At 54.9% G+C, this 18,430-nt stretch overlaps 1 protein-coding gene across 2 annotated transcripts in view; it reads left to right on the forward strand.

Annotated features, from left to right (window-relative positions):
- The window catches only part of LAMA5 (laminin subunit alpha 5), a 186,506-nt gene extending 168,779 nt beyond the window's left edge, over positions 1-17,727 (forward strand). For both annotated transcript variants that reach the window (XM_075901088.1, XM_075901089.1), the window contains exons 62-80: positions 25-161; positions 683-836; positions 1,624-1,757; positions 1,964-2,126; positions 2,988-3,116; positions 4,222-4,373; positions 4,920-5,052; positions 5,869-6,009; positions 6,648-6,778; positions 6,890-7,057; positions 7,253-7,382; positions 8,070-8,218; positions 8,659-8,848; positions 9,394-9,546; positions 10,438-10,597; positions 10,790-10,920; positions 12,155-12,245; positions 14,041-14,160; positions 15,159-17,727. In XM_075901088.1, coding sequence (XP_075757203.1) covers positions 25-161; positions 683-836; positions 1,624-1,757; positions 1,964-2,126; positions 2,988-3,116; positions 4,222-4,373; positions 4,920-5,052; positions 5,869-6,009; positions 6,648-6,778; positions 6,890-7,057; positions 7,253-7,382; positions 8,070-8,218; positions 8,659-8,848; positions 9,394-9,546; positions 10,438-10,597; positions 10,790-10,920; positions 12,155-12,245; positions 14,041-14,160; positions 15,159-15,319 — 2,727 coding nt within the window. In that variant the 3' untranslated portion in view covers positions 15,320-17,727. The remainder of the gene's footprint in view (positions 1-24; positions 162-682; positions 837-1,623; positions 1,758-1,963; positions 2,127-2,987; positions 3,117-4,221; positions 4,374-4,919; positions 5,053-5,868; positions 6,010-6,647; positions 6,779-6,889; positions 7,058-7,252; positions 7,383-8,069; positions 8,219-8,658; positions 8,849-9,393; positions 9,547-10,437; positions 10,598-10,789; positions 10,921-12,154; positions 12,246-14,040; positions 14,161-15,158) is intronic.
- Positions 17,728-18,430: the final 703 nt, after the last annotated feature.

The following is an 18,430-nucleotide window of genomic DNA, read 5'->3' on the forward strand; positions in this document are numbered from 1 at the left end:
GGATGGTTTGTTCTGTGCATTCAGGGCACTGGAGACTACATGGGCATCGTGCTCAAAGACCGCAAGGTGCAGTGGGTCTATAAACTGGGGGACGAAGCACCGACCTTTTTATCAGTTGACGAAGAGATCGGAGAGCAGTTTGCTGCAGTCAGCATCAACAGGTACAAAACCCACATGAGCCGCTCCCCTCGCTGGCTGAGCTAGAGGGAAAACGAAGGGAGCAGAGGGCGACTCTCAGAGTTGAAGTGAGAGGGCGAGAGAGTAACTTGTGTCTGAATTTTCTCGGGGTGCCTAGGATTGAGAATCCTCTTGTGCCAGACTCCAGCAAGAGGGACACTTCCTAGTACTTCACTGGGTGCCAACTCCTTGACACCTTCCATCTGTCGGCCGCCCAAACGACGTGCTAGCCCTTCCTCTGTCTTGCGGGTTAGCAATACGCGCTCCCCAGTCCCCGAGCCCCTTTGAAGTGTTCCCTGGAGTCGGGTCCCTTCTCCACAGAACACACTCGGGAATATCAGGCCAGCTGTCTCCAAGGCAACAGCCTCCACACCAGCCCATTCTGCCTATGGCTCAGGATGGTGAATCTATCGCTGCCCGATGGGGAGGAGCTTTGGGGGGAGAGGGGTGGCCCATGTGCCTGGTTCTTCTCCCCTTGTACTGACTGTGAGGTCTGGGTGGGCAGGATCCTGCAGTATGGACACATGTCTGTGACCATGGAGAAGCAAACCGTGCATGAGACCAAAGGAGACAGCATAGCCAAGGGAGAGGAAGGGCTGCTCAACCTCCAGCCGCACAACGTGGTCTTCTACGTGGGAGGCTACCCCGCCAGCTTCACGGTGAGAGGGACTGACGCAGCAGAGCGGGTGGAGGGGGCACTTCCTGGATCCCTTGGGCCAGATGCTGAGCTGGTGTCACTCAGAGGACCTGGCCCACGCTGTCCCCCTCTGCACCTATGGGCACATTCGTTCCCACCCCGGACCAGGTTTTGCCATGCTCCTCCCCTTCACCCCCTCTCTACACAAGCCTGGCATATAGCTTGGCTGTGACTAGGCCCTCGCTGAGCCCCGATTCCCTGGGTCAGACACAGCTCTGGCTTCTTCCCCACCCCATATCAGTGGCATGAACCGCAGGATGCCACGCCAACACTGGGTAGCCATCAGACAAGTGGCTGAGCTGTTCTAGATCCACCAAGCATCGCTTAGTGCACGAAGGCGGCCCTGCTGTACCAGTCTGTCCTGAGCTGTTCGGTGCATGTCTGCGAAGTCCCTTATGTTTTCCTGTTGGTTTGAGGGATTCTTTTGGTCAGCCCCTTGTGCTGTGGGGCGGCTGGAGGAACATGTACACCTGCCATGGAAGGTGCTCTGGCTTCATTCTTAACATGTCCCAGCTGTTTCCCTTCTTCCTTTCTGGGAAACATTAATGATAAGGGGCAGTTGGCCTCTGCTGAATCTCCACGATTGTTACAAGCTCATTCCATTTCATATCTAGCATGGATCATTGTTCCCAGGCATTTGCCGCCTTTTCTGATTAGTTGTTTGCTTTCCCCTAGGTTAAAGCGAGAGCCCCCCTAGATTAAGCTAACCCTAAAAAAGCATAGCCGTAAACAGGTACATTCTTCTTCAGCCTCCGGCGACGCTGCGCTACCCCAGCTACCGGGGCTGCATCGAGATGGATACGCTGAATGAGGAGGTGGTGAGTCTATACAACTTCCAGCGCACTTTCCACCTGGACACGGCTGCTGACAAACCCTGTGCAAGGTATGGGAATTCAGTGCAGAGCCTTCAGCATGGTGAGAACGTCTCCTGTCCCTCCAGAGCTTCGAAGGGCACCACGCTAGTCATCAGGGAGCATGCGACTTGTAGTTAACCCTTCGACCGAGTTTGACCGTTACGGGCTTTTGTTTAAAGCTCTTCTCTGCCCCAAAAAGTCTGTAAATCCTTTTTCTTTCTCTTGCCTTGCTCAGGTCCAAATCCACGGGGGATCCCTGGCTGACCGATGGCTCCTACTTCGACGGTACCGGCTATGCAGAAATCAAATTTGAGAGCCAGATCGGCTCGACCAAGCGCTTTGAACAGGAAATCCGTGTGGTCTCTTACAACGGGATTCTCTTCTTCTTGGAGCATCAGGCAAGTGCCCCATCCACGTTGGTCCTTTGGTTCATGCCGGGGGTGTTGCGTGTATTGAGCGAGTCAATGGAATGGGGCATCTGAATCTCATTGTTGCTGTTTGAGAGAGGAGCTGATTCCCACTCTGGTCCCAGGGGGATGGATCAGGCCCTCAGAGATGGTGCTAAAATGATGAAGCCCTTGCTTGGAAGAGTTGGCGGCTCTGGCAGATGTGACGTGGCAGGACAACCAAAGCACCGTGGGGGGGGGGGAGGGTTTTCAGAGCGCTTGGAGCAAAGAGCGTTTGAGGAGCCACGTCTGTCAGTGCTGCTAAGGGTTCCAGACCCAGCTAGCAAAGGGGAGATTTCGTTTCCGTAATCAAAACAACTTCTTTTAGGAGCAGAGAGCCTCTAGGCACCCTGCAGGGCAAGCGAGGGGCCCCGCCACCTGCCTGGGTGGCGTAACTCCCATTCGGAAGAGCCAGGCCGTGTTTCCTCTGTGCGAGGGGCAGCGCTGGCTTTGCCACATGGAGGTGTGTTGCCAGCCCAGCCTGCCGCCTGCCTTTCCATTTTCCATTCTGTGCGTTGCGAGGACCAGGGTTGCTGCGTTATAACAAAGTCCCTGAGATTCCGCTGCAGTTGCGTATTCACCCGCCGAATTCCTCAGGCGCCCAAAAGACTGTGGGTCTGGATATTTTGTCCTACAAATCCCAGGGGCTAGCAGGGATGCCAGGCTCAGGATCGGGCCCTGGGTTCTTCTTTTCCTACAGCAATGGGCTGCTGAGGATGGCGCTCTGGTTCCAGATGCTACGGGGGAGGGGAGAAGACCGGTCACCTCAGTGCCCCGAGAGGCTGAATTGGGCTTGTCTTACCCTCCCCACAGGGCCAGTTCCTGTGCCTGGCTGTTCAGGATGGAAAGCTGGCGCTTTACTATGACTTCAAGAAAGGCCTTGAGATGGCAGCCTCCAGCAGCGACGCATCTCTCGCCGTCAGCAGCACCACGAACAAAGCGGTAATGCAGGGCAGGGGACGCTCCGCCCCAAGGGGGGTGTGCCTGGGCTCCTAGACCAGCAGCCTCTGCTGGGATCTAGAAGGGAGCTGCCTGGTACTGCACCTGGCCATTTAGACACGGTTCCAGGGTGTCTACTCGCTTTCCTCCCTTGGCATTTGCCAAGGGCTTGCACGGGCTGCTCCTCCAGTCTCCTCATGTGAGGTTGGGGAAGTTATCATGGGCCCCAGAGGGGTGTGGAGACAGTGAAGCAACCGACGCCCAGGCTAGGGCTGGGGGGCCCCTAGGCACTGTCTGTCTGAGTCGAGTGCTCTGTCTGAATGAGTCTGTTACAACACCCGTCTGTGGCTCTTTAGTTCAAGCTGAAAAACTCATGGTTTTCTTCAAGCAACGCATAGTCAACCTGTGGAACTCCTTGCCAGAGGATGTTGTGAAGGCCAGGATTTTAACAGGGTTCCAAAAAGAGCTAGATAAATTCATGGAGGAGAGGTCGTCAGTGGCTATTAGCCAGGATGGGTAGGAATGGTGTCCCTAGCCTCTGTTTGTCAGAGGCTGGGAATGGATGACAGGAGAGGGATCACTTGACGATTCCCTGTTCTGTTCACTCCCTCTGGGGCACCTGGCGCTGGCCACTGTCAGCAGACAGGCTACTGGGCTAGACGGACCTTTGCTCTGACCCAGTATGGCCGTTGTTATGTGCTTGCATTTGCGACCTTGTTGCAGGCAAGGCTGCAGCAGAGCCAAGCAGCCAGGTAATGCAACACAGGCTAACTGTGATAGATACCCCCTCGGCAGGCATCTGGAAGCTCTGCTTGCCTGAGATTCTCCGCCTTCCCCATGGGTGCATCTCTCCATAGGGCACATTTCCCCTTCCCCCCCAACACTGCGCTATGGCAACCCAAGGCCAAAGAGTAGCGCTTGTGGACAGTGTTTCTCCCATAGCGTGGACAAGGCTCCGAGTACATAGATGCTTAGAGCAGGACAGACTGAGTCCTGCAGGTTCGGGGATGCTGTCTGGGTGCTGTAGGGCTGATGCCCTCTCTCCTGCGCAGACCCACAGGGATAATAGATCTAGAAGCTCATTTATCGTTTTCCTCTTTGACTCCAGATCCAGATTTTCCTCCTCAACATGAGTCAGAAGAAGCGGATCCTAGTGCGGCTGGAGCGACACACCATCTTCATGGTGGAGCATGAGAACTCCCTGGAGAATGCCGTTTCCTACTACCTGGGGGGCGTGCCCCTGCCCCTGCTGCCCGAGAGGCAAGAGTCCCAGCCCACTGGGGGAGGGGCGATAGAAGGGAGGGCAGGGTTGCTCTCTGAAGGGAGGGAAAAGGTCTTTCTCCTGACTGCTTCAGCATCCTTCCTTGAAGGAGTCATGTGATGAGTGATCCTCCCCCTCTCCCTCGCCAGACACCAATCCCCAGCTGTTTGCGTGCGAGTCACTGTACGCAGGTGTCTGCCTGCCCCGTTCAAGTAGTCGAGCCAGCACAGACTCTGCAGATGGGGAGGTTTCTCTCGCTGGTCCTGGCCGACTCAGAGATCTGTATCCTCCTCCTGTAAATGATATAATGGACAGGACCAGGGCTCCTGACGGAGAGGCAGCAGCTTGGGCTCTTAGTTGCATCCTCTATTTCCACTGACTTAACTGCCCTGTTGCCCTTTTCGCAAGGCCACTCAGCTGCAGGCGCCAGACACTTCCCTAGCCCCGGATTAAAACATTTCCCCTGGGGGCTGGTCCTGGAGAAGTCACTACTCTGACCTCCTGTGCGGTACAGGTTGTTCACACCACCACGTCTCCCCTTTCAGCTTGAAGGTGATCTTCCCCAAGGGGGGATCCATCCGGGGCTGCATGAAGGGCCTGAAGGCGCTTGGCAAATACGTTGACCTGAAGCGCATGAACACGGCTGGAGTGAGCTATGGGTGCTCCTCGGACCTCCTGGTAAGCAGGGCGCCTCTGTCCAGGTAATTCTGTCCGGTGCCCGAGAGGACGGGAGTGAGGCAGTCTGTGTAAGCGTGTGCCGTCTGACCTCTGGGAGGAGGAACATGCAACTGTAGAAGGGGTCCAAAGGAAACACTGTGGAGCTGGGAGCGTAATCTTGGAGCCTGAAGGCCGATTCTCCTCTCATTTACAGCGCTGTAAAGCGAGTGCGGCGCCACGGAGCAGTCAGTGCAGAGACCCAGCCCAGCTAGTGCCAGTGTGAGCAAGCGGTTAGGAAACGCACCCCGCCCTGTTGGACGTACACACGTCCCCCACTCTGTGGTACTCACCTGGCCCCCGTTACCGCAGTATCTGAGGGGATGTCCACGTTATGGAGCCCGTACCTCCTATGCCAGCATAACCCTGTAGCGCGGAAGCCGCCTGTATTGACAGAAGGGATTTTTCCGTCAGTGTAGGAACACCACCTCCCAGAATGGGGGTTGCTATGTCAACGGAAAGGTTATTCTGTCAGCAAAGCTGGGGGTAGGAGCAGCTCAGCTACAACAGTGACAGCGCGAGGGTTCTTCACAGCGTCACTGAGTCAAATACCATTTAAGTGTAGTCCAAGCCTGAGTACTGCCATCTTTACCGCATTTAACCTCGCAAAACCCCCACGAGGTCGGCCAGTGCTGCTGTTCCTGTTTTACTGTGGGGGAAACTTGAGGGATGGATCCATTTTTTTTTTTCTCCCCTGTGGCTGCTGTGCTCATTTGTAAAGGGCACCCCCTTTGTGGAGAAACGCCCTGTGATCGTGTTTCCCTTCTCTGCCTCCCACAGGTGGCCCGCTCTGTTAAATTCCACGGCCACGGCTACCTGACACTGTCTCTGAAGAACGTCCCCTCGCTGCAGGACTTCTACACGGGCTTCAGCTTCCGAACTAGCCAGAGCCACGGCCTGCTGTACTCCCACTCCACAGCGGTAGGACTGCCGGGCACTTCTCCTGTCTTCTCTCCCCGCTCCCCCATCACAGCAAGGCCTCTCAGCTGGCTCTTGTGAGTAGGGGTCATTCAGCAGGTGGAAGGGCACGCTGGCATTCTGCTCACCCCAAAATCCTAACCCTCAGCCCCACCCGAGAGGCGTGACTAAGGTGAACTCTTACATGGGCACAAGGCCTTTGGCCCTTAGCAACAGCAAAAGCGGGGAGTTTGTCAGAGGTGTATTTCTGAGGCATAGGGCAGGAGGCTCTCGTAACACTCTGAGAAAGGGGGGAGTTAGTGCTGGTAAAGGGAAGGGAGGCAGCATCTCTGCTTAGAAAAGCAAGGCTGGTAGATCCCCTCGATCCTCTTCCGTGTCTTTGGGACCCACAAAATCCTCTCCACCCGTTAGCTCTCAGAGCTGGATTCTGCCGCTTCTCCTGGAGCCACGTGGGGGCACATCTCCCTCACTGGATGGAGGATCCCCCTTGTGGGGACATCGCCCTGGTTCCACTGAGCCTGGGGAAGAATCCGGGGAGGCAAGTTGTGCCAGATGGGCAAATGGCTGACAACTCCTTGTTGCTGTTCGGCCACTTCCAGCTCTTTTTGAGGGGTGACTTTTCTCTCCCCTGCCCCCCCTAGGAAGGGGATTGCCAGGTGTCCCTGAAGAATGGCCGAGTAGCCGTGAAAGTGCTGAGAACAGAGCTCACCACAAAGCATGCCTATGCGGACGACGCCAGCCACTATGTCGCCATCTACAGCAATGCCACCGGGTATGTTCCTGTCCCCCCTTGTAGCGGTGCTCTCCGCCGGTAGTCGTTACCTCAGCACAGCGGACCAGGGTGCCTGGGCCGAACGAATCGCTAGCCGTGTTCTCCCTGCAGGGTTCGGCTTTACGTAGACGACCAGCTCCAAGGGACCAAGCAGGGGGCCGGTCGCTACAGGAGGCACAAACGCCAGGAGCCGCAGCTGCTGTTCCACCTGGGCGGTTTGCCGGAGGCTGGCGCTCTCAGCAACCTGACCGGCTGTATCGGGAACGTCTTTGTGAAGCGGTGAGTGTGGTGGCCGCTGCAATGCTGCCTCCGTCAGCTGTCCAGAGATGGGGAATTTGCCCCTTTTGTCCCTTCCTCTTCCAAGTGAACCCTCCCCCCAGTTCCTGGCTCCACTCTCCAACCCCCCCCCCCCCCCCGGCATTGCTTGGGCTCACCTGCAGTCATGGATGGAAACCCCTCTCCTTTGTGCACCAGGAGGTCAGACCCGCAGATGGTGGTGGATCTGCAGCAGAACACCGAGAGCTTCAACGTGACCATGAGCTGCCCCTGGGACCCACAGCCACAGCAGATGCCAGCGTCTCTGAAGGACAGGTGGAAACTAAAGGTACGGGGCTCTGCCCCCTCCTCGGCGCCTGTCTCCCAGCCGAGCTGTATCCTGGTGGCTTACATGTGCAGTCGGAGTCGATGAAGAACCTCCCAACTCCTGCCTGCTGTGGTGGTGGTCTTGGGGCCGAGTGCTGAGCTGACCCTAACCGCCTGGACAGCACAGGAGCTGCCTTGCCCTCCCCCGCCCTTCAGTCCATCTTTCCTGACGCTGGCTGTGTCCCCCAGCCCAGGGCCCTGCACCCTGGCTCTTGGGCTGCATGAAGGTTGGTGGGCTCAGCTTTCCCAGGAGCCCGCTCTGCTTCCCAGGCCCGGGTGGGTCTCCAGCTGTCCAGCCAGGGACACCGGCATGTGGGGCTCTTCAAATGGCCTAGGACGAAGCTCTGCAGAATCCGTGCTGCCCTGGGATGGGTGATTCCTTGTTCCCTCGGGGGGTTCCCAGTGAGTGGGGGGAGCAGTTTTAGGAAAGGGGGGTAATTTGGGGTCTACTCTGAAGGGGCAGTAGAGACGCTGCACATTTGGGCCAACCAGCTCCTCTCTCGCCTGTATGGACTCCAGGTACAACAGCGGTCGGCATGAGGCGGCTGCGTTGGTCGTGGGAGCTGTTGCCACCATGCAGCCGTGCTCCACAATGGCGCTGTAGCTCTCCTCACCCCAGCTCTTTCCTTTCCTAATGGTCCTCTCACAGGTGCCACTCAAGGCTGCACTGAAAGGCCGAAGGCATTCCCAGGCCAGGAGCTGCCAGCTCCCTGGGCACCCTAAAGGTGCCTTCCGCTTCGGAGGCTCCCCCGTGAGCCGGGTGGAATTCGACGATATCCCAGCATCCTTCCGCAAAACGTAAGTGCCCTGTGTCTGCCCTGTCTCCGTACCCCCACACCTCACGCCGCCAGCCTGTCCCTGAGGCGGTGACACAGGGCTGGGAGTCGGGAGAGCTGGGTGCTGGCCTTGGCTCTTTCAATGACCCCCTAAGGGAATCCGGGACAAGTCTCATTGACCCAGATGGTTAAAGGTATTTAGACACCTAGCTGCATCTTAGGCGCCTAAATCTCTTTAACAAACTGGCTTTTGAGCTCTCTGTGCCTTAGTTCTCTCAACTTGAAAACAGGGCTACCGCTTTTTCCGCTCCATGAGAGCCAGGAAGCTGCTGGCAGCCTCCTTTGGAAGGTGCTGCAGCAGGGGCATGGTGGTGTTAAGCTCTAGTAGCAGAGGTGTGAGGGGGAAGTGGTGCTGTTTCCCCCCCTCCCAACACACACTGAACAGCCCCTCTTGTTCTGCAGGGCCCACTTCTCCATGGACGTCAGGCTGAACTCATCCAATGGGCTGCTGTTCCACGTGGCTGGCCAACGGCGGGGCTCCTTCATGTCCCTCTTCGTCGCCAGTGGCCGATTTGTGTTCCTGGCAGATCTCAACGGGAGCAAACTGAGAATCCGGAGCAAAGACAAGTACCGTGACAGCATGTGGCACACGGTAAGCGGCGGGACAGCTGGCCGGCGAAATGCTTGGCACGCCAAGCTCCCTTCTCTAGCCGGCTCCTCGCTTATTGGCCATTTTCCGAGCTGCACCTTTGGGGGCAGGGATCTCACCCACAACGGGGTGGACAGCAGGAAACGTTTTTGCGGCTGTTTGTTTCTCTTGCATAGCTGGGGGTGGGGTTGTTTTTCTGGAGGCAGCTGTTTGATGCTGCTCACAGCGTTCTAATCCCCGCCCGTCTGGCAGGGGCATGGGGTGTCAGGAGTGAGCGAAGTGGGTGACAGAAGGGTCACGTTCTCCCTTTCACCCGTGCACCTGACAACCCGATGGGTGCTACGCGGAGCCCTTCTGAATACGAACCCGCATGTATCGGCATCGATTCTGAGGCCAGATGGGTTTCGTTGACTCGCCGTTCTCCCTCCCCTATGCTGGGATCTCCAGTGGGACCTTGGGCTTAGCAAAGCAGGTGTCTGGGTAGGAGCAGGCTGGCGGCCTCGGAGCCTGCGTACTGTGCGGTAACTCTCTCGCTCATTGCATTGCAGGTCGTCTTCGGCAGGGAAGGGAGCAGGGCTCGGCTGGTCATCGATGGCCTGAAAGCTGAGACCAGCGTGGTGGCTGCTGCTGGAGACTTTCTGGCCCAAAGCCCGTTCTATGTGGGCGGTACTCCTGCTGCCAAAGCCCAGGCTCACATTCCAGTAAGGACTCCTGGTCCCCGGGTGCCCCGTCCCAGCCCACTGCGGGAAAAGCTTTTCTCCCAGAGTCCTCCCTCATCCGGCGAGCGTGAGGGGACCATTGTTTGACGCAGCCCTCAGAGGCTCCTGGCTACCCCCAGCCCCTCCCGTTGCAACAGCTTTGTGCAAAGTGGTAAAAGTTGCCTGGCAAAACTTTACCTACCCTGGTTCTGGGGAGAGTTTCCCCAGATTCTCATTTGCACCCGCTGCTTAGCAGGTACAGCACACACAGTCCTTGGCTTAAGGACTCTTTTTCCCTGCCAGAATGGCGTATGGGCCTTAGTGCCCGGGAGAACCAGCCCAGTGGTCCACGCTGTGCTGAGAGATTTGCCAGCTGCCTTCAGGTCTGTGAATCTTGCACTACTGAGTTTCCTGAGGCGCCCTCGGAGGCTGGTGGGAGCCATTCTCTGATGGCTTCGTTCCTCTCTCCAAGAGGTTGCAGAGGACTGTACAGCGTCTCTCTCTCCCTGCTGGGCTCTGTCTTACCACGGACCCCTCCTCTCATTCCTTGGGCGGAGGGGGCTCTTGGGAGGCTGGGGCCTGAGCAGTCAGTACAGCGTGTTCTGTGGGCAGCGCAGGGAGGGGCCAGTCTGTAGCCATGAGATGTGGGTGGCGGGTGCTGACTGCTGGGTGTCTGTGCAGCGTTGGGAGGGGCGTCCTTTATCCTGTCAGAGAGCCGAGCGTGTCAGAAGAGGAAGCCGTGAAACTAGTTCCAGGAGCGGCTGGTGGATTGGAGGCCGAGCCCTCCAGCGTGTTTCCTGGCCACGTGCCTTTCCTGCCCGCACCCTGTGCCGACAGGTAACCGACCAGGCCGGCGAGCGCTCACCACCCCTGACCCCGTCCCCCTCTCCCCAGGATGCATCTGTCTCCAGCTTTAGCGGCTGCCTGAAGAACTTGAAACTGGATGGGAAACTCCTGGACTCCCCCTCCCGCGTCTTCGGGGTGACGCCTTGCTACGAGGGGGCTCTGGAGAGCGGCGTCTTCTTCGCCGCAGGGGGCGGATATGTGACTTTAGGTATCAGACTAGCTGGCTTGGCCCTCCAGCTCCCGCGAACCCTCCCTCCTCACACCCACATCCCCATGGCATGGCCTGGGCAGGCACTTTCCCATGCAGCCGGACCCTTTGCCATGGGAGACGCCCGCCGCCTCCCATTCCAGCACCGCCCTGGGCACTCCCCTTTCCTGAAGGCTCCTGCTTCCTTTCCAGCCGACTCTGTTGCGATGGGGCAGGACATGGAGCTGAGGCTGGAGGTCCGTCCCTGGAGCACCTCTGGCCTGATTCTCCACGTGGGCAGGCAGAGGCAGCACTACCTCACTCTGCACGCAGACGACACAAAGGTACCTCAGCAGGGCGCGGCTGGTGCGATGAGTGCTGGGTGGGGCTGGGGCTGGTCTCCCAAGGGCCACAGATGTCACCGGGGCCTTTGGTGTGGGAGGGCAAGCTGAGGCGTAGCTGAGGGAATTCCTGCCTGAGCAGCCAGGCCCCTCAGCGCGTGCAGAACGCGGCAGCCTGGTCACACCACAGGGCCTTAGCAGCTGAGGGTTTGACTCCTTCGTCCCTGCTGCCCCCAGGCCTGTGAAGCTGCTGGAGCAAATCTCTTGCTGCTCTTCCAACCCACCAGGGCTCCGGTGGCTCACCTGGGCCTTGGGGAAAGTTTGTCCCTGGAAGGATCCTCCGCTAGGGCGAGGAATAAAACCCACCAGTGGCGTTCACCCCAGGGCGTGGGAGCCAGAGGGGAGACATTCTAGTCGGGCCAGGGACCTCTTACCGTTGGGGTCACACACAAGGCAAGTGAGACGCAAGAACAAAACAAACCCACCTCGCCGACCTAGCTGTCAGCTGATAAGTGAGAAGAAAAGTGCCCCAAGTTGGATTACAATTCAAGTGCTCAGTTTGCAGTGTTGGCAACCCCCCCCTCCCGCCCCCGCCCTGAGTTCAACAGTAGACAGACACCTGAACAGGGGTGGGGGGGAGAGGAATTGCAGAGCTCCAGCTGGCCACACAAGCTCAGCTCTGCCCCAGGGCACTGCCCGTCAGCAACAGGAGCACGAGCTGCTCCCCAGCTCCCGCAGCAGAATATACGCAGCTGGCACGAACATCCCTGCCAGCCGTGCTCCGCGAACACATCCCCCTACAAGTCCGTGCAGTGAGACAGCCCACGCCACTGATAGGGCAGCTGGGGGCGGGGGATGTGCAAAGCTCGGGACTGGGGACGAGACAGCGCTTGCGCTCCACCACGCGGGGGGGGCACTCGGACTTGGGGTTCCCCCTGCAGCAGGGCCAGCTGTTGCTCGTGTACCAGCCCCGTGGGGCAGGGGGTGCTGAGGCTCCGAGACTTGCCATGGGGCTGGAGCACGCGCACTGGCCCAGCCTGCTGTGTGCGGAAGGCCCGAGCCTCGCGGCAGGCTGGATCCAAGTAAGCCGGGGGCTGGATCGTCCCACGGGCTCCCCACCCTGTTCTAGTCACATCACCTAATGCCTTGCTGGAGGATGCTCAGACATCGTGGGGATGGGCCCTGCCCCCACCCTGGCACTCCAACCAGCCTAACCTCAGTTCTGTGGTTTCACTAGGTCACAGTGAAAGCGAACAGCGGGGCTGGGGAGCTCTCCACGTCGGTGGCCCACCCGTCACTCTGCGATGGCCAATGGCACCGCCTCGCAGGTGAGATGGCGACTTAGTAATCCGCCATGGACGGCTGTTGGGAGGATTTTCCGTCACGCCAGGGGGCCGCAGGAGTCTGGGATTTCCCTCCTGCAGGGGTGCTGTGCTCAAGGCCGCTTGTGCAGCTGGGAGGAGCTCAGTGCTCAGGAGGCTTGGCTGCTCCCTCTCTCAGGAAACCAGGGGCTTTTTTTAGGCCTCTGACAACCCGTTCTGCTTCACTCGTGCCCTTTGTGTGAGGATCTCAAAGCACGGCGCAAACATTAATTCCGGCTGCCACTGGGAGGGAGGGATTCATTATTTGCTATTATTGTTTCTGTTTAACAGATGGGGAAAGAGTGAGTCACAGGGAGTTCAGCGCATTGCGTGGCACAGAACACATAACAACAGACTTGAATAGAGCACAACCAGGTGTCCGGACTCCCAGCTCCCTGCTGTAACCACTAGCTACGCTGCCTGCCTTAGCAGTTAGCACTATAAACCTTCTCTGCTGGTAGAGAACAGTTGGCATGTGAACTGAGTGTCTGAAAACCACAGCCAGAGGGTCTCATGACAGCATTCAGAGAGGCTCAGATCTGGGGCCAGATTTCCAGGGAGCTCTGCTCCTCTTTGAAGCAAAATGCAGGACTATGTAGCACTTTAAAGACTAACAAGATGGTTTATTAGATGATGAGCTTTCGTAGGCCAGACCCACTTCCTCAGATCAAAAATTTTTTTTGATCTGAGGAAGTGGGTCTGGCCCACGAAAGCTCATCATCTAATAAACCATCTTGTTAGTCTTTAAAGTGCTACATAGTCCTGCATTTTGCTTCAGCTACACCAGACTAACACAGCTACATTTCTATTACTGCTCCTCTTTAGCACTGCACTGAGTATTCAGAGGAGTTTGGCGTGTGTTGGAGGGAGGTACAAGGAGCTGTGCACCTTGGAAAATCTGGCCCCATCTCTGTCTCGGTAGCTGGGGAGTGAGGTCCCGTGTCGTCGTCCCCCCCCCCCCCCCCCCCCCCCACACACACACACACAGCCCAGCTTCCTCTCCCACAGCCATGTTGGTCCTGCGGTCACACTCAGAACACTCCTGGAGAAGCTCTGCTCGTTGCCACCCTTCTGCCTGGCAGCACCCCAGAGTGGGAGATTTATGCCACGCGTCTCGAGTCCCAGCACTGCTCTGGAGCTGCGACTCATGGAGACAGGCCACTCGCTCTGACCCACCCCGTGTCCTGCAGGAGGTGCGCACACCGGGTAGGGGCAGCCTTGCTCTCGGCTGTGCCTTCCGGTCAGTCTCACCGCCTCTGTGGCTGTAGTTAAGAGAGCCGGTTGGAGCTTTTTTTGTGGTTGAAATATGCAGCTTGGCTGGAACAGATGTGTTTTGCGTGTTGATTTCAGTGATATTTTTGATGGGAAGATTCCTGAGGTCCATGTGGGAGGGGCTCCTGAATCAAAAACCTGTCCCGTGTGAGCCAAAACCACATCTTTTGGCCAATGTTCCCTCTAATTTTTTCCCATCTGCGTGCAGAATAAATTTTGCTGTGTGCAGATGTGCACCACCAGTAGAAACACTTGCTGGCAGCTGAGGGTGCTCTGCTAATTGGCTGGGTGGCATTCGAATCGCTCCTGGATGCCCGCCCAAGTGCTCAGCATACAGGGAATGCTGCTTTGGGTACAATTCTGTGTCGCCAAATCGTTTGATAGGTTTTGGTTTCATTCCATGGCGGAACAGAAATGCATTTCAAAGCTGCTGTCTTGGAGCCAGCTCTGATCTGGGGTAACTGGCACTGACTTTGGGTTTTTTTCTCAGTCATCAAAGATAAAAACATGATCCAGTTGGTTGTGGACAGAGATAGAAACTCCACGGTGGTGCCCAGCCAGACTCATTCAGCAGACACCAAAGAGACGCTCCATCTGGGAGGCGTGCCAGGTGAGTCCATGCCAGGAGAGCTCCTGCTGTCGGATCTTGGTCCCAGAATTTCTCTGTACCCAGGGGCATGCGCTGTGTTCCTGCCATCGCCACGGGGCTGGGCTGCCCCTCCCTGCGATACATTTTGCCTGATGGACAAACACAAATGAGCTCCCAAAAACATGGCTGGTCCTCATAGAGTGCTTGGCCTCCAGAGCTACTAGAGCTCAGCGTGGGAAGAGGTGATTGTGTCTAGCTGCTCCGTCCCCACCTGTCAGGCTGCAGGGGTGTATTTGGAGTCCCCCTCTTCCCTGGTGGTATTTTGCAGGGTGGGCATGGGCCAGAGATTGCTACCCATAAAGCTCTAGACAGCCTCAGGATCAGAGCAGGGCCCCTGCATGCCTCTTCTCCTCTCCCCCCACCCTCCCAGCTGGTCTGGCTACAGTCAAACACAGCCCTTATTGCTCAGAACTTCCTGGGAGGGGACTTTCTGCTGGAGTCTGGGGAACCGCCTCTCTCGACAGCTGTGGTTAATTGGCCCCAAAAGCAGCCAGTTAGGCTGTGCAGGTCTACCCCAGCAGCACTCGGGTGCCACGGACATATAGTGATTCAGCACATCCCCTAAATAGATTCTATCTTCAGGACACCTAGGTGGAGGCAGGGAGATGCCACTCACCTCAGCAGGTGGGAGTCTGGGCCCAGATATTGTACTCACAGTAACTCTGCAGCAAGGCAGAATAAGTCCTTTTGCTGGCCAAGGTTTGTTCGGAGGCCAAAATGGGCCTGTGCCCTTCAGCTCCTCCCTTTCTGCTTTGCACTGCAGCTTGGCAGAGCTGATCATAAAGACCAAGTCTCTGTGCCCCCCACACTCTGAAGAAGACATAATTCCTCCCCATGAGAGAGCAGAACCAGGTGCCTTGGCATCTTGTCAGAAGCACCACCCACTTGCCACTGTCTGAGCCTAGAGCCTCTCCCTGCTCTTGCTAACCAGCACCCTTTGTCTCTCTCTCTCTCTGTAGGAACCGCTATGCTGGGGGCTGCTTTGCCATCCCTGATGACTCATCTCCCCGGTTACGTTGGCTGCATAAGGAATCTCATGATAAACCAGAACCGCGTTGACCTGACGCAAGCTGGGACTGTCGGGGGCTCGGTTGGCCTTACAGGCTGCCCTGTGATTTAAATAGTTTACGTTCATGTAAAACCTGAACTATGAAAAGCTGCACTACCTGTCAGGTGGACACTGAGCCAACTGTCTCTTGTAGCCTTGATTAAAGCTACCACATATGTGTGCTCCTGCAGCTGCAGTGCAGCCAAGAGGCTCCAAACCCAAAGAGGGGCTGAGCCTGCTGCTCTAGTCTCTTAACATCTTTTTCTCTTAAATTGATTTATTGGTGCCCCCCCAAGGACATAGCTCTCCCTACACCCCCATCCTTACTGTGTAAGTGGTTGGGCACTCACTGAACCTGTGGGCAATAATCCAATCAGCAGGGGTCGATTTATTGTCTTATATAGACACAATGAATCAACTGCCAAGTGCTCTCCTGCCAACTCCATACTTGACCAAAATGCGAAGAGTAGGTGGAGTTGATGGGAGAGCATCGGCTGTCCGATGCAGTGGGTGGACATGAGTGTGTTGAATTCAGCCATGTTGTCCATGCGGCTGAAGTTGCATAACTTAAGCCAACATAACTTAAAGTGCTACATGTTTCAGCTACACCAGACTAACCCGGCTACATTTCTACCATTAAGCCAATAGGTTATGGTAATATAGAGAAGGCTTTAGACACAATAACCTGTAAGAGGTGGCTTTTGCTTATAAGGAGAGTTACAGCACGTGTACCTTGAACTGAACTTCCACCCTCTTTACCTGACACTTGAGGTGCTTCTCTGTTATGGACTGGAGCGTTGTTATTAACTGTTGAAGATGAAGAATAGTGAGATGAGATGCTTCCCCACTTTTGGGGGCAGGGTTTAGATGATACTTGAGTGGGTACCTGCACATTTTTAGAGGAACAGGCAGGCTTGTGTGGAAGGGAACAGATTGGCTGCATAGCTGAGAGCAGCGGGTTGGGAGGAAAGACAGTGAGGATGAACACTAGCTGGTATCAAATTCTGCAGAGCTTGACCTTACAAAAATTACACACAGAAGCTAGCAAGGCAAGCACAAAGCTACCACACAAGGGGGCACTTTTCTGAGCTTAGGTGACAGAAAGCCATCAACTGTTGTTTCAACAGCCTGGCCCAATCTGTGGCAAACTACAGAGGCTCTTGTGCCAGGAGCTGTTTACACTGCCCCTCCTGCAAAAATGGTGGCTCATTAGATATGCAAATGAGGCTTGGCAATATTCCCTGCTTAGCCTCATTTGCATACTTCTGGCACAAGATTGCACCAGTGTAGACATAGCCTGTGTGGTTTACGGTCGCACTATGCTAGCTGGTGGTTCTGACTTAAATAAGCTCTGTTGCCTGGATGATATGGATTAGCCAAGAAAATGTAACCGCTTCCAGAGTTAAGTCAATCTAAAAATATGACACACACATCACTCAAGATATGTTGCTCATGCCCATTCCATACCCTGCCTTCTAGCCCTCTGTCAGCAGTAGCCAGCCCAAAGAAGCAAATGCCACTGAGGGAAAAATCCCTTGGGAACAAGGTAAGCATGCACTTAGGATGGAATGGAGCCAAGTAAACATGAAGATGTTTTATTCTGAACCACTTTGAATATCCCTTAACCAAATTTGGTTCACCTTGCCTGGTAGAATGAGGTAAAGATGCTGCTGAAATGACTCAACGATAGCTCAGAAAGGGATAGAGGCCAGGCCAAACAACTGTTACAGAAAGGTTAACTGGGATTTTTTTTTTCCTTTGAGTGCTTGCTTATGTTCCTGCAAAGCACACACTCTTGGGTCACTAGGGACTTAAGCATTTCAGTTGAGGGTGAGACAGCACAACCTTTAAGGCAAACTATTGCTGCTTTAGTAGGCTGCAATAGATGAAGTGGGAAGGGATTTCAGGAGGAAATACCTAACACACATTAAAGCAAGCCAAAAGGCAGATTTGAGAATCTTCTATTTTTGGGGGAAGGGACACCATGGATATGATGCCTAGAAACTCTCAACCTTGCCCACTCTTGCATCTCTTCCTGAACTACATTGCTTCTTCATTCAACTGGGCATGTAACAAACAGCTGGAGATGTGTTTATTTAAGAAACAAAGGTGTCTGTCACTGTGCCTTCTCAAAGACTTTACTTTTCACAAATGGTAGCTTTATTTCTTACTCCCATTGTAGTGCAGCTTTCATTTAAAAATAAACCCATTTCTCCCCAAGGCACCTATAGTTCACCTACATGTCATATTTGTGTGTATATAGCTAGTCACATGGACAGAAAAATCTTGCTTCTAAAATGGATTTATAACTTATCAATATGATTTTTACAATGGGGTAAATATTGTAAAATGGGCTTTTAACATGTCTTGTTTTTATCTTTCCACAAATAATTGACCCATTTTTAAATTGTAGTATTAAAGATGGTCTTTGTAAATCACTGGTACATAATTTTGAGTCAAATAAAATTTTATGTTATCTATTCTGTCTGAAAAGCCAGGATGGCATTTATGTAGCAGCTGGATTCTTTTCCTTGGAAGGGAAGGGACAGGGTTTATACATTAGGACTACATCTTGAAATACCTATCCGGAATCTTAACAGCAAGCCCCCTATCTCAAAATATAATGGGCTGGCTAGTCCAACGTTCCTGTGAACCTCATTCCACAAGGAACATTTTGGAAGAGCAAGTTATTTTGAATTACAAAATAAGCTAGAAATAAGCTATGGAATTTGACCTATGCAAATTGCATATCTGTCTTTGACCTATGGTGCAGCATACACACACACCCTTGGAGAATAAATCCAGAGTCGCATTAATGTAGAAGGAAGTGATTTATGCTAGCAGTCTCCAGCTTGGACCGTGCATACAGTTTTCTAAGAGGTTACTTACCTGTACTTGCTAAAGCATGTGTGTCCGGAAAGCTAAAGCTGATAGGACACACACAGAATTAAAGTGTTCTCACTGTACAGTCTCCAGTGATGGAAACAGTCATCTAATAAATTAAAAGTACAGGCAGTCCCTGGGTTACATACCAGATAAGAACAAACCTACATACAAATTCAACTTAGGGACTGTAAGTCGGAACTGGCGTCCAGATTCAGCCGCTGCTAAAACTGACTAGCTGCTGACTACAGGAAGCCTGAGGCAGAGCAACTCTGCCCTGGGCTTCCTGTAGTCAGCCAC

Source organism: Pelodiscus sinensis, chromosome 18, assembly GCF_049634645.1.
Source record: "Pelodiscus sinensis isolate JC-2024 chromosome 18, ASM4963464v1, whole genome shotgun sequence".
NCBI classification, from domain to species: domain Eukaryota; kingdom Metazoa; phylum Chordata; order Testudines; family Trionychidae; genus Pelodiscus; species Pelodiscus sinensis.